The 15,330-nt window shown below is 38.8% G+C and overlaps 1 protein-coding gene across 6 annotated transcripts in view; it reads left to right on the forward strand.

Moving 5' to 3' along the window:
• sun1a (Sad1 and UNC84 domain containing 1a) overlaps positions 1–15,330 on the forward strand; it is a 95,686-nt gene that overhangs the window by 34,552 nt on the left and 45,804 nt on the right. For all 6 annotated transcript variants that reach the window (XM_051673867.1, XM_051673869.1, XM_051673865.1 and 3 more), the window contains one exon: positions 4,420–4,671. In XM_051673867.1, the coding sequence (XP_051529827.1) occupies positions 4,420–4,671 (252 nt within the window). The remainder of the gene's footprint in view (positions 1–4,419; positions 4,672–15,330) is intronic.

The raw sequence follows: 15,330 nt of genomic DNA on the forward strand, positions 1-15,330 counted from the left end.
CCGCCTAGCAGCTGGAGTTTGATTTGTGGAATGACACTGCTTTGGAACAGTTGTGGATGAATCTGTTCATTCTTTGTGCTTATGCCTCCTGTTGGCTGGAGTTTGTTTTGTGGAGTATTTTTGCGGGACATTGGAATGATTACGTCATCTGCTGCACTCATAAACAGCCGGCTCACTGAACATTTGTTTGTCTGTCCGAGGAAACTGAACGGCTTTATATCGGTTGGAATTTGTTTTGTGGAGGATCGCACCTTCGAGACAGTTCTGTGAATGAATCTACACATTCTTTGTGTTTACTCTGCCTATTGGCTGGGGTTTGTTTTACAAAGTATTTTCTGTTATGTAATTTTGCCTTACAAAATTTTTGCAGAAGCACCGGACTTGAGAAATCCGATGGCAAAGTTGTCGCGGGGGCTCTCGTAGGCGTACATGGACCTTTTGAGTTTAGAGGGATTGACGCTGTTGGCGCTGTCATGTCCGTGGTTAATGCACACGTTTTTCTTTTTTCTGTATGTTTGGTTCGTAGTTTGATTGTTGCACTAATGTTGGAATGTGGTCTGTATAATCTTATTTTTGAAACACAATTAATTTTTTCTGTTATATCAAAATGTCAGATATTAATATGAGTGGGTTATCTTTCTCCACATTGAATGTGAATGGGTTGGGATACCCCATAAAAAGAAGGAAGTTTATTTCTTTTCTTAAGCATAAGAAATGTGATATAGTGTTTCTTCAAGAAACACGTCTTTCCCCACAGGAAGCTGAAAAATTTGGGAAGATAAGGGGTGAACATGTTTTCTTTAGTGCTGGCTCAAGTAAGAGCAGGGGAGTCATTATATTGATAAATAAACATCTACAATTCAAATGTCTCAAACAGATTAAAGGTAAATTAGGGAGAATCTTTATTGTTTCAGCAGAAATTCAGGGGCAAAGGTTGGTTTTGGCTAATATTTACACACCTAACGTTGATGATCAGGGCTTTTTTATTGACCTCGAAGGGATGTTGCAAGCCGCTGGCACCCCTTATGATATAATATTGGGAGGAGACTTTAATCTTTTGATGGACTCAGTTCTTGATCATAGTGAAGCAAAAGTGTGTAAGCCCCCTAGAACAACATTGACGCTTCACAGGATGTGTAAAAATCTTGGTCTTGCAGATATTTGGCGACTTTTGAAAACACCTGGTAGGGACTATACATTTTTTTCATCAGTCCATAAGATTTATTCTAGAATAGATATTTTGTTTTTTATATCTAAGTCCCTCATTTCATCTGTTGTTGATTGTTCAATTGGAAACATCTTAGTCTCAGATCACGCCCTGGTGAGATCTTTATAGTTCCATGTCTTCGTCTACTGATGAAGATATTAGAAACTTTGTGGAACCATTAGAACTCCCTAAACTGACGACTGAGCAAAACAATTCTCTTGATTCTGAGATAACCTTGGAGGAGCTTGACGAGGTAATTAAGTCCTTACCTACAGGCAAGGCTCCAGGGCCAGGTGGTTTTGCCGCTGAATTTTTTAGATCTTATGCTACAGAACTGGCTCCACTTTTGCTAGAAGTTTATATGGAATCATTAAAGAATGGAAAGCTTCCGCCAACCATGACACAAGCCCGGATCAGTCTGATTCTTAAAAAGGACAAAGATCCAAGCAAGTGTAACAGTTACCGTCCAATTTCCCTGATCCAGCTGGACGTTAAAATATTGTCAAAAATTTTGGTTAATCGATTAAGTTATGACATCTCTTATACGTATAGATCAGGTGGGGTTTATTCGGGGCCGCAGCTCTTCTAATAACATTAGGCGTTTCATTAATATCATATGGTCAGTGGCGAATGATCATACACCGGTTGCTGCCATCTCACTTGACGGCGAAAAGACGTTTGATATGGTAGAATGGGATTATCTTTTTAAGATTTTGGAAATGTATGGGTTTGGGAGTATATTTATTGGATGGATTAAGTTACTTTATAGACACCTGGTAGCGGCGGTACAAACAAATGGATTAATTTCAGATAATTTTACTCTGGGTAGGGGCACCCGGCAGTGTTGCCCTCTTTCCCCATTATTGTTCTGTCTTGCCCTGGAACCATTAGCAGCCGCGATAAGGAACGCGAATGATTTTCCAGGGGTGATGGCAGGAGGTATGGCGCATAAGCTTCTGCTTTATGCAGATTATATTTTTTTATTCGTCTCCGACCCTACTAGATCTATGCCTTGCCTCCACAGAATTATTAATTCCTTTTCTAAGTTCTCAGGATACAGAGTTAATTGGTCTAAATCCGAAGCTGTGGCTCTGACAGCATACTGCCCAGTAACGGCTTTCCAGCCAGGCGCCTTCCAGTGGCCCAAACAGGGCATTAAATATTTGGGTATTTTATTCCCAGCAAATTTGTCTGATTTAGTTAGAGTTAATTTTGTCCCTTTAATAAAAAGGTTTTCAAGCGATGTGGGCAGGTGGGCTTCGTTACATTTATCGATGATTGGGAATGTTAATGTTATTAAAATGAATTGTATTCCAAAATTGAACTACCTGCTACAGTCTCTCCCTGTAGATGTCCCCCTCTCTTACTTCAAGCAATTTGATAGCATAGCAAAGTCCTTATTTGGAATGGGAAACGTCCCAGATTACATTTCAGTAAGATGCATAGGCTGACCTACAAATGTGGGCTAGGCCCACCCAAGATTTTGTTTTATTATTATGCGTTCGGTCTCAGACATTTGGCTCATTGGTCGCTTCCACCTGAAAGAGCCCCTCCCTGGTTTTGTTTTGAACAGTAAGTTCTTGCCTCTATTTTGCCATTGCAAAGCCCTTCTATCAAACAAATTGGAGAAGTTAAGTTACACCCCGTTATCTCGCATTTGCACTCAGTATAGACAAAAGTGTCCAGAGTGTTTAATTTGGACATTTATCTAAATGTTGCCTCGAGCTTATAGCTGAACCCCAAATGATGTATTAACAAGTCCCCTTTCTGCTGGTCAGAGTGGATTGTGAGGGGGGTTACTACACTCGGTGATCTATATGAGAGTAGTGTGTTGAGATCCTTTGAAAATTTGGTTCAACATTTAGGTATTTATAGCTGCACCACTTGCTCTGTAATATTTTTGGGAATAGCATACACCCCCCCTAAAGCGGCAGATACTATGGAAGTGGTGATTACTGCTTTCGGAAAAGGTTGTGAGGCATCGGTGTATTACTCCCTGCTGATTCAGAGTTTGGGGGACGGAGCTTCAACTTCTCTCAAGAGATTATGGGAGAAAGATTTAAACTTGGAATTGGAGGAGGGAGAGCTAGGATTCTAAAAAATGTCAAGTCTGCATCTAGAGATAAAAGGGTGCGCCTTATGCAATTCAGGATTTTACATTGTTCTATTGGACCCCCTCTAGTTTGTATAGGCTTGGTCTTAAAGACACACCCACCTGCTGGCGATGCCAGTCAGAGGATGGAGACATAACCCATGTCTTCTGGGGGTGTGTGAAGATCCAGGAGTTTTGGTTGAAGGTTCAGAGTTTTGTGTGTGATGTATTGGCACTCGGGTATCATTTTGCCCCAGACTCTGTATTTTGGGCGATGGGGCGGTCATCGATGTTGAGAATAGACACAAAAAGAGTTAGGTCTTAACCAGTGTCATGATCGCCAGACAGATACATTTAAGGGGATGGAGGTCAGCTGGAGTGCCCTCATTTCAGGAGTGGTGCTCAGAGATGGGAAGGGTGGCGGCCTTTGAAGAAGATTAATATAGAAGACAGGGGAAGTTTAACTTGTTCGTGGAGAAATGGGGTGGATATCTGTCATTTATGGATGTGTGATTATTATTATTATATTTTTCTATCTATCTATCTATCTATCTATTTATTTATTGTGTGTTTCTATATCTTGTACGACCACTGGGATGTTGTTGGGGACTAGGGTGGGATTGGGAGGGTGAGGGGTAATAGTGGGGGTTAATGTTGATTCTGTGTATATATGTTTTTTTTCTATGTTCAAATATGTGAATCAATAAAAATTGTTAATCTGAAAAAATGTTAATCAATTGAGAGCCCTAGTTACCACATATATGATTAGATCTTGTAGCTATACTTTTGAAACAGTGAGTGAATCAACGTTTACGGAGTGGTTCCATTAACTTCCATTGTACGTGCCTCACTGTAACCCAGAATTTTTTTTCATGGCATAAAACGGGAGTATTTAGTAACTGAGGTATAAAAAACGAAACATTTAAGTAGATATTGTACAAATCTCTGTGAAAATAAATGGGGAAAATGCATCTAGAACGAAGTCTGCTGAAAAAGTGGCCAGTCACTGTTGTGCTCTATTGTGTTTCATAGTATTTCATCTGTCTTTAATAACAAAACTTGACATTTTTGTTTCTGTTTCGGTTTTGTTTTAATTTTTATTTGATATTTTGATTTTCAGCCCGACCACTGCAGCCACAACAGAATATAAGAGAGGCCTCAATGCAGGTCTTCGAAGCTCAGAACGGCTACCTCGGAAGCGAAAGCACCAGAGACTACCAACCCTCTCGTGCTCCAATCTCTGCCCGGCACACTGCTGCTGCTGCTGCTGCTGATGCTGCTGGAGGTCGAGCATCTTCAGCCGCGTCATCCGGCACAGCTGCATTTGCTAACCCTACAGTATATGGCAGGGACAGCCGCAGACAAAAGCCAGGTGAGAGATTTTCATAATACACTATAGATAGAATATACTTTATACGTGCTCAATTCAGCAGAGGTAATGTACCATTCTAAGGGCTTTTTCTATGTTTGGCAGCCTACTAAGCTGAGATATTTAGCACAAATACTACACTTAATAATATTAAAACTGTGAATTTTGTGCCGTTTGGTAAATGGATATGATAACATGGTATTTACATAATCGACTTCAACAGGAATTTGTAACAGACACACCTGCTAAAGTAAAAAAAAAATATTGTGTAAATCATGTATTTATTTATAGTCATACGTTTGTATAAGAAATGTTTTGAAGAAATACATTTCATATAGCATTTAACTATAATTAAAAAATGTAGGCCAATACATTAAAGTTAAAATAGATATTGTATCTGTATAAAATCAATTTATAGGCCTATAGATATTTAGTGAGAGCTTTCAACAGTAGCACTGTTCAATTTGTGAATAAAATTAAATGTGTAACTGTTACATTTATTTTGAATTGCATTGTCTTTTTTGTTTTTATTTCAATATTAAAAATGTTAATCATGCTAAAGTTCAATAAACCTGTTTACCAGTAGGTTTGAGTTTACCGACCTGTTGCTATGACGGCAGTTCTAAGATCTTTGAAGAAGGGAACAATCTAGGATTGGGTTAAATAGCCAAAAATGAAATCTAGATAAGAGTTATCCTTGTACGAAGAAGAGAGCCCTGTTGAGGAATTACAAACATCTATCAGAGCTTAAAACATTTTCCAAAAATGATGTTAACCAAGCTGCAAAAAGACTAGTTCTTTACTTTTGCAACTCTGACATCAGACAGATGTGTGCATTTGAACACATGAATGCATAACCACCCTCATCTACATGTTAATGACTCTTTTCTAGTACTTAGAAACTTGGCCTGACCAGTCACGGCACAGCAATACAGAGAAAGTCAGATAAAAACTATATTATTGCTAAACACTGTAACGAATGATAAAAATTAAATGTCTAAAAATCCTCAACATTGTGCTGTTTCTGATTGTGTGTAGCACCTACCGCTCTGCATTTCCATCTGAATTGTTGCTGTTCATTGCATTCTTTAGACACGCTTTTTTTATATTGGATGACTCTAATGAGTAATAATGAAGGAAAGCGAGTAGGCTTGACTTCATTGGTCACTGTTTGTCTGCAGGTGTGTTGGGGATGTTGACTGAGAAGTGTCTTCATAGCAGCAGGAAAATAGCTGCCTTTTTAGTGTATATATTCACACTGCATAAATTGTAGATTGCTCTGCTCAAAGGTATCAGCCTCGGATCTCTCTCTGTCTGTTGTTCACCTCACCTGTCTGAAGTTTTTTCCTCACTAGATGGGTTATGGCACATTTAATGGAGGACATTCATCCATCCACCCTTTCTTTCACCTACAACAGATACATTTTCATTGTCAAAACATGTTTTGTTTATCAGCACATGTTTAAATTGGTAGTGTATTGTAACTCTGGGAACTTAGTCAAAAGTTTGGACACAACTACTTTTAGTTAATAGTTTTGAAATAACACCAAAAAATTTTAAACTCTTATATTTTGGCTTTTTGAAAGCCAGACACTCTGGTCATTCTCTCAACTAACTTCATGTGCGTCCTGTGATGATTTTTAAAACCGTAATGAAGGAGTTCCAACCGGGTCTCATTGAGGTGCATTACTATTTTATCTACAATAATTTATGTTGCTCATTGTTTGTATTGCCTAAGTTTCATGGTGAAATAAACAATAATGCACTACAGCAATTACTTTTATTCCCTTATATACGAGGAAATCAGCAGATTATCTGTTCATAAGCACTTTTCGCCCTATTCCTTACAAGTCATGCACTTAAGTGTTTAGATGTCATAAGATTGCACTGTGTAAAGCTATACGTTTTTATTGCCTATTTATAAAAAGTAAAAAAAACCTTTGCATTACATAACCAACTACTTTTACAAGCTTTTTCGATCAAGATCAAGTTGTGTGGTATAGAGCGTTGCACTTGCAATGCAACAGACTGGGTTAAGAGTTCTGAAGAGCATGCGAGTCGAAATATGATTTGAAAATTTCATAGAAGCACCATAAAATGGCATAGTTGCTTCAGCTATGGTGGTATCAGTTAGGTTTAAGGTTCAGGGTAGGGAAGAACTATAAGTTTTATTATTTTAAACTCAATAGAGCATTAGCCTTAACCTCGTCTGTTTGGGAGAGCACTTAACCCTCTTTTAGCATCACACAGTGGACATTTAGCCTCTGAACTGCCACGATACATGTAATAAACCACGTAATGTCATTTTGCAAGCATGGTGCCACTATCATGTACTGTCATTTTCATGAGGCTGAGAAGTTCCCATGTATGCTGCTGGACTTTTGCTGGCTGCTTTTGCTTCTCTTGCTTCTCCAACTCCTTTTACAGGCAAATTTGGGCTGTAACGTATATCATATATAAGCAATTTATTTGTCTACAAAACTTATTCTAAACATTTAAGCAAAATCCTTTGAATCAAAGTTTAAGATCATGAGGCCGATAAATTCAGTCAAGCATGTCAAATGTCATTTGCAGATGTTTGCTGTACCTGGCTTGTAGTTTACAATGCAAATGAGGAGTTTAAACTGGCAGCATTCATACTAGACAATCAAGTAATACTCATGTCCAGACCCAGATGGAATCTGATAAGACTTTCACATTTAGTCTCTGCAAATCTGCTGAATTGATTTAAGAATAGTGGTATTGTTTTTGGTAGCCCAAAATATTAAATTAACCAAACTTATTTAATAAACAAAGACTCAAATGGTGGAATTTGTGTAGAACTTTTCCATTAGTAATCTCCAGAGATTTCTGCAGAGTTCTTTATCCACTAAGTTTTGTAAGGGCCTTTGTGCCAAATTGGCCAATGAGGCGGTGCTGCTGGTACAATCCTGTTCAATTCCAGGTCTTTTGTTTCAAGTTTCAATAATGGACACATTGCTAATGATGTTTAATTTCAGTAAGGACATCTCTTTGGATATCACGAGGATAAACTCTTGCCATTCTCTTATGCATTCTTTCACACAATGCTCTGAATATTTACCAAGACCATGGTGCAGGAGCACACAGTTTTTATTATTTGAAAATTGTGTTTTTAGGTTCAGAATGACTGGGTGGTAGGGCTGGGCAAAATGGCTACAAAAATTATATCTCGATATTTTTCAGTTTGTTGACAATATTATATACACTGCCTGGCCAAAAAAAAGTTGCCGTTTGGATTTAAATAAGCAGATACTTAAGAGCCTATGATTGAATCATTATTGCAGTGATTAATATGTTTCAGCTGGTAACAATTATTTTAACCCTAACTGATGCAGTGTGTAGCTTCTCATTTCTTAAACAACCATGTGGGAAGAAGTATCCCATGGTCATGGAAAAGATGTTACTGTGTTTCAGAAAGGGCAAATTATTGGCCTGCATCAAGCAAAGAAATCACTGGAATTAAGTTAAGAACTGTCCAACACATTATTAAAACCTGAAAGGATAGCGGTGAACCGTCAGCTTCGTGGAAGAAATGTGGTCAGAAAAAAATCTTGAATGACCGTGATCGGAGATCACTAAAACTCATGGTGAAGTCACATCGTAAAAACATTTGACAGTAGAACTCACGGCTATGTTTATGTAATGAATGACCAGGTTATCCCATCAATGGATTTTTTCTTCCCTGACAGCATGGGCATATTCCAGGACGACAATACCAAGATTCATCGGGTTCAAATTGTGACAGTGGTTCAGGGAGCATGAGGAATCATTTTCACACATGAATTGGCCAACACAGAGTCCTGACCTTAACCCCATTGAAAGTCTTTGGGATGTGCTGGAGAAGACTTTACAGAGTAGTTTGACTCTTCCGTCATCAATACAAGATCTCAGCCAAAAATGAATGCAACTCTGGATGGAAATAAATGTAGTGATGTTGCATAGGGTTGTCAAAACAATGCCACGATGAATGCATGCCATAATTAAAGCTAAAGGTTGTCCAACGAAATAAAATGAGTATGTGACTTTTTTTTTGGCCAGGCAGTGTATATTTAAATTATGCATTTGCTCAGAAATGGCTTTTAAAGAGTTTTTTTTTTTTTTTTTCAGAGCAACCACCATTTCAACCAGAGTTATAATAAGCAATCTTTGCCAACATGTATATATTTTACTAAAACTTTCTTGGATAAGGTGTTCAAAAACGATACCACTGTCTATTCGAATACTCTATTCTGATTGGCTGAAATGTGTGTGTTAAAACCGTTTAATGTAAAGGTAGTTCCAGTCAGTTTTAATCACTGTTCTATATTAATGTGCCTACTCTTCTGTCCTCTGTAATGAGAAATTATGAGGGTTTTATGCCTCTGTTCAAACTACCTCCGGTCGTTAATATTGTGTAGAAAGTCTTGAGTCTCAGGGCCTGGATTAACTGTCTGCTCACAAAACACAAGATCATCAAGTCATGCAATGCTGTCTTTAAATCAACTGTGAAATGCTACAGGAAAAAAATGGAAGAGACACCGGTGTTCATCAGCCCCATATTACTAAGTCCGACCTGGAGATAATTAAGAATGCACTTGCATTGTTCCCTTAAGCAGCTATAACGGTTGTAAGGAAAGTATGGTTTGACATTCGGCTATGTTTTGCACAGAGGGGGAGAGAAGAAACCGGGATCCATGGGAAGGTGTCCAGAAAGATGAGGCATGGTGATTTTAATTGTAATGTGATAAACATCATCTAATATTGCTGTGCTGCTCAGTACACCCGCTAAAGGGAGCCTCTTGATCACATATCGCTGACTAAAGCACTGAATAAGGACTGTTTTATTAAACAGGCTATTGCAGTTTAGTAATCATGTTAGGCTACATCCGGATTTCATTTTTAATTCAATCAATCGTACAGCCTTAATGGATACCATACAGATGTCTCAGGGTCAGAGTCTGCAGGTTTCAGAGTCTTTTGGATGGTTTTCCACTGATCATGCAAGTCTTTTACTACTGTCACATCCGCAATGCTGGTTTTCCTCATTAATGTGAAAATAACAAATAATGGAAATTAAATATTATATGTTCTTAGGAGTGCCAGCTCTTCTACATTCTGTGGCTATTATTATTTCTAGATTGCGCATTGAAATTCAGAGCTTTTACAGAGGATGTGGTCTTGAAAAAACTCACATGCCCATTTTTCCAATTATTTGTACAGCTTTTTAATTCATTCAAATAAATTTAATATCGCACTACTTTATCTCTGTGTCGGGCAGAACTCTTGATCTGATGATCCTTTATTGTTATTCTTCCAGTCGAAACTTCAACGACAGCTATAACTAATCAATGCTAGCCAAGGTCGACTACCATTTACCAATCACTTGCAGGCACCAGGATTAATCTTGCTTCCCTCCATGCAGTGCCTCTTCCTCACTAACGCTTCACCAAATCTACACACACATTCTTCATAAACAAAGTCACTAAACATGTTAAGCTTAGCCTCCACCCTTCTGCTTGAGTATATTCTCCAAGGTGGAGCACAGGTCCTGATCCAGTCTGCTCCATGCTTCATTATCATAAGATCTTGGCCAGTTGATTAGTTTCCTTTTCCCTGGCTCCTTCTCATTGTCTTCTCAGTCTTGTTCCAAGGGTCGATGGTTGTATTCTCCTGTGGCTCACCTCGCGGGCTTAACTTGTCTTGATGGCAGTACTGGTCTTCTTGATGTCACTCAACAACAGTGGATTCAGTAGTGCTGTGGTGCTCAACTGGGCTCTGTATCCACCTTGTCTAACCTGCTGCTGCAGTACAAGGTTGTGTCTGGCTGTTCCTGCCAAATATCATCCTTCCTTGATGAATCCGCAGACCCTTGTAAGTCGTTACCCTCATTCACCCGCAAATGCATTTCCTAAGGATCCTTTGCTCATTAACCATGGCCATTCCAGGCATGTCCGTAAAGTCCATCCTAATTGGCCCATCTTCCATCCCACCTCTCAGAGGACCACTGGGCTGTTTTCCTTGTATTGTGCTGGTTGTTTAGGGTGTCCCCTGTATGAGGACCTGTGGGTAATGTAACACAGTAGGGTAAGTATTCACAGTAGTCTCTGGTCTCCCAGCATACTAATCAGATACACAGGTAGCTGTCTAAAACTGCTGGCCATTATTGCATGCCGCACCTCCACCAGTGCCTTCAGGCATCCAGCTATGGGGTCATCAGCCGGGAGCCACCAATCACAGATGTTTTGCCCCATTAATCCCGGAACATCTTCTGGTGGTGGGGTTGCGGTCAGGGACATCTCCCTGCCACCCCCCACAGCTGGACTTGGGATTTTTTTTCCTCTGCTTCTCATTCTTGCATTCTCATCAAGACATTCCTCCTCTACTGGTCATACCATGCAGCCAGGGTTCGATTACCCCCCCAGTGAGCAGTACTATTTTACGTCCAAGGCCCCTTCTCTGTTAGAAAAGACAAGCTTTCAGAATATGCCTACCACCCCTCCAAATCCTATCCCTAAACCTAATCCTCCAACAGATTAATTAGGAGAGTGATGTGAAAGGCGAGCCCCTCCAATGGCTAGCTTGGCATGGTTTCGCTTCTCCACTCAATCCCTCTCCAGAAACCCCCGGATAAGGATGGAGTGGGTCAACGGAAATTATTACGACTTTACTAGCTGATGCCGAACATAACACTATGTCCGGCCTCAAGGACGTAATGATGACCTCAGAAAATAAATTTTAGCTGCTGGCCAAGGTCGACCAATCACTTCCAGGCGCCAGGATTGTTCTTGCTTCCCTCTGTGTCTTGTGCAGTGCCTCCACTGATATATAGTATAGAATTGAATTGCTGAAGACGTCATAACTGAGAAGCCACTGCACCGCCATATTGCTATGCCCAAACATTTCAGTGTACCTATTGACTTAATAGAATATCATCTATTTTCAGTGAGCATACATTAGTCATTCAATCACTGATTTTATATCTGAAATCTGCATGTACATCCCTACAATGCAGATGTCCCACACCTGTATTTATTTATTTAAAGTCGGGAATTTTTCCTGTTTCTTGAAAGCCAGAGCGAGTTATGTGTATCTATTTCGAACAGTATCCACCTCTAAGAAACTTCATCAGTGAACAGATCAATTGAATGTAAACAAGTTCACTGAAACTGAGGTAAGATACAAATAGACATTTTCAGACTTATTGTGAACATCAGTGTTTGTTCAGAGTTACTTGTTTTATGTTTTCATGAAAAAGTGCCTTTTTCTCACAATCACTTGAATAAGAGCCCTCATTCTCTCTCTCTCTCTCCTTCACCCGCTGCGTGTGTGGTAGCACTGAGGGAGGGAGACACGCTAAGCAAAGTTGGTAAAATTAAACTGATTCGCAATGTATAAATAGCAAATAAACATGTACAGTTGAAGTCAGAAGTTTACATACACCTTAGCCAAATACATTTAAACTCAGTTTTTCACAATTCTTGTCATTTAATCGTAGAAAACATTCCCTGTCTTAGGTCAGTTAGGATCACTACTTTATTTTAAGAATGTGAAATGTCAGAATAATAGTAGAGAGAATGATTTTTTTCAGCTTTTATATCTTTCATCACATTCCCAGTGGGTCAGAAGTTTACATACACGTCGTTATTATTTGGTAGCATTGCCTTTAAATTGTTTAACTTGGGTCAAACTTTTTCCACAAGCTTCTTAACATAAGTTGCTGGAATTTTGGCCCATTCCTTCAGATAGAACTGGTGTAACTGAGTCAGGTTTGTAGGCCTCCTTGCTCGCATATGCTTTTTCGGTTCTGCCCACAAATTTTCTATTGGATTGAGGTCAGGGCTTTGTGATGGCCACTCCAGTACCTTGACTTTGTTGTCCTTATGCCATTTTGCCACAACTTTGGAGGTATGCTTGGGGTCATTGTCCATTTGGAAGACACATTTGCAACAAGCTTTAACTTCCTGGCTGATGTTTTGAGATGTTGCTTCAATATATCCACATCATTTTCCTTCCTCATGATGCCATCTGTTTTGTGAAGTGCACCAGTCCCTCTTGCAGCAAAGCACTCCCACAACATGATGCTGCCACCCCCATGCTTCATGGTTGGGATGGTGTTCTTCGGCTTGCAAGCCTCACCCTTTTTCCTCCAAACATAACGATGGTCATTATGGCCAAAATGGTCATTATTAAATTTTTGTTTCATCAGATCAGAGGACACTTTCTGAGCAGCCTTTCAGGTTATGTCGATATATGACTCGTTTTACTGTGGATATAGATACTTGTCTACCTGTTTCCTCCAGCATCTTCACTAGGTCCTTTGCTTTTACTTTTACTTTTCGCACCAAATTATGTTCATCTCTAGGAGACAGAATGCGTCTCTTTCCTGAGCAGTATGATGGCAGCGTGGTCCCATGGTGTTTATAATTACGTGCTATTGTTTGTACAGATGAACGTGGTACCTTCAGGCATTTGAAAATTGCTCCCAAGGATGAACCAGACTTGTGGAGGTCCACAATATTTTTTTCTGAGGTCTTGGCTGATTTCTTTTGATTTTCCCATGATGTCAAGCAAAGAGGCACTGAGTTTGAAGGTAGGCCTTAAAATACATCCATAGGTACACCTCCAATTGATGCCAATTAGCCAATTAGAAGCTAATTGGCTAATTGCCTAAAGGCTTGATATCATTTTCTGGAATTTTCCAAGCTGCTTGAAGGCACAGTTAACTTAGTGTATGTAATCTTCTGACCCACTGGAATTGTGATATAGTCAATTAAAAGTGAAACAATTGGTCTGTAAACAGTTGTTGGGAAAAATTACTCATGTCATGCACAAAATAGATGTCCTAAATTACTTGCCAAAACTACAGTTTGCTAATATGAAATCTGTGAAGTGTATGTAAACTTCTGACTTCAACTGTATATACAGAATATCAGTGAGCGCCTCCCTTTTTAACAAATTCGAACTTCCTCTGAGAAGCATGATGAGGAATAATGCTAAATTATTATTGTGGGTCCTAGTGAAGTTTATTATTATAATTTAATACTGAATAATTAATATTATTATTATGAGATTTAGAATAATTTTTTACAGTAGTAATGTACAGTATGTCTGTCATATTTATTTCACCTTCACCTGGAGCTTTTATTTTGGTGGAACAATAAAAGTGAAACTTGACTAAAATTATAGTTTACAAATTACAATGATCCTTGTTGCAAATCTAGAGAAATGCTCTCATCTCTTCAGTTTCTGTAATTTTGTTATACTGTGTTGCGTTTTTAGATTTGTGTAATAACTTAGCAGTTACAAATGTTTGAAAATCATTACTTTGCTTTCACAGTGCATGTGAACCGTTCTGAGAGCCCAGAGTATCATAAGCCCTGCACATGCACACACAACAGCACGTCACCTCTTTACTCTGAAGCACACAGTGTAATGCAGTTAAATCACAGCTTTTTGCAGTTTAATAGTCACATATATCCACACCATGTTTCTGATGTTATTTTGATAAATTATGCAGCCCTGAAGTATTGTGAAATTAGTCTGACTCATTCTTCAGGAAACTGAAAATGCAAATAAAAAGTGCATTAAAATTGTGATATTCATGATATTGCTCAATTTTATATCACCAGCCAGATCATCGCGATTATTTTGTGAATACTCAATATATCGCCCAGTCCTACTGGATGGTATTCCCTGAGCAAGATTGCAGTCATGCAGGGATATTGAATATTTTTATTTTTTTATAATTCTTTGTCCAGAAACACATTGTACACATGAACGCAAAGACAGACGCAAATTCTTGGTCAGCGCATTACAAACGCACAGTGCATTCTTTTGTGGTTGGAACAAACCTCAGTACTCGAGGTGATCGTTAACTTTAAAATGTCTGTGCCATTTTAAGGCGCTTGTATTATTATTTACATTGTGTTATATAGCTATTATTATAAGCCGAAAGGATTCAAAATGGCGCAACAGTCTCCAGGTCTTCCAGTAAACGCCAAAGGAATCAGAATTTCTGTCCATCCAAAAGTAATACAGTACAGACAATTTGACAGACAACTCTGAGAACAAAGTGAAATACAGTTCTGCTTATTGATCACTAGTTTTCTTGATTCCAAGTGCCTCAAAAAAACTTTCAATATCTTTCAGAGATTTCATGCCACCCACCCGCAGACTCTGGCAAATTCATTTGATAAGCTGATCCTCAGAATTGCTCATTTTGTTAACACAGACAGTAGTTTTTAAAAATCTTAGTTTCTAGGAGGACAGATAAATACAAATAAAATTAAAAGTGGGCTGCCAATAAGATTCAAGCTTGTAATATTAAGAAAGTGCATGCCATTTTTTTCATAGCAAGAAGTTTTTGTGTTCATGCACTTGCATATAGTATGTAACTGGCCTTAAATAGAAATATTCAGGGCTCCACAGTCACTGCGATCACTGCTGAGTTCTGCCACAATTTTCATTTCCATTGTGGCTGTGACTTCTCTGATTGGTGGATCTCTCTTTGTGATTCTGGGTACTTTCGTTTTTCACTGGGAATTTGACTATTAAACAAATTTTTTAACAAGTTAAAATCACACCAATTTGTGGCTTCTACAGAAGCATACTTGACAGTCTTTAAGCTCATAGTAGGTCTGTCTTGAAAGGTATACATGTTAT

The sequence above is a fragment of the Myxocyprinus asiaticus genome, chromosome 36, assembly GCF_019703515.2.
Source record: "Myxocyprinus asiaticus isolate MX2 ecotype Aquarium Trade chromosome 36, UBuf_Myxa_2, whole genome shotgun sequence".
In the NCBI taxonomy this organism is placed as follows: domain Eukaryota; kingdom Metazoa; phylum Chordata; class Actinopteri; order Cypriniformes; family Catostomidae; genus Myxocyprinus; species Myxocyprinus asiaticus.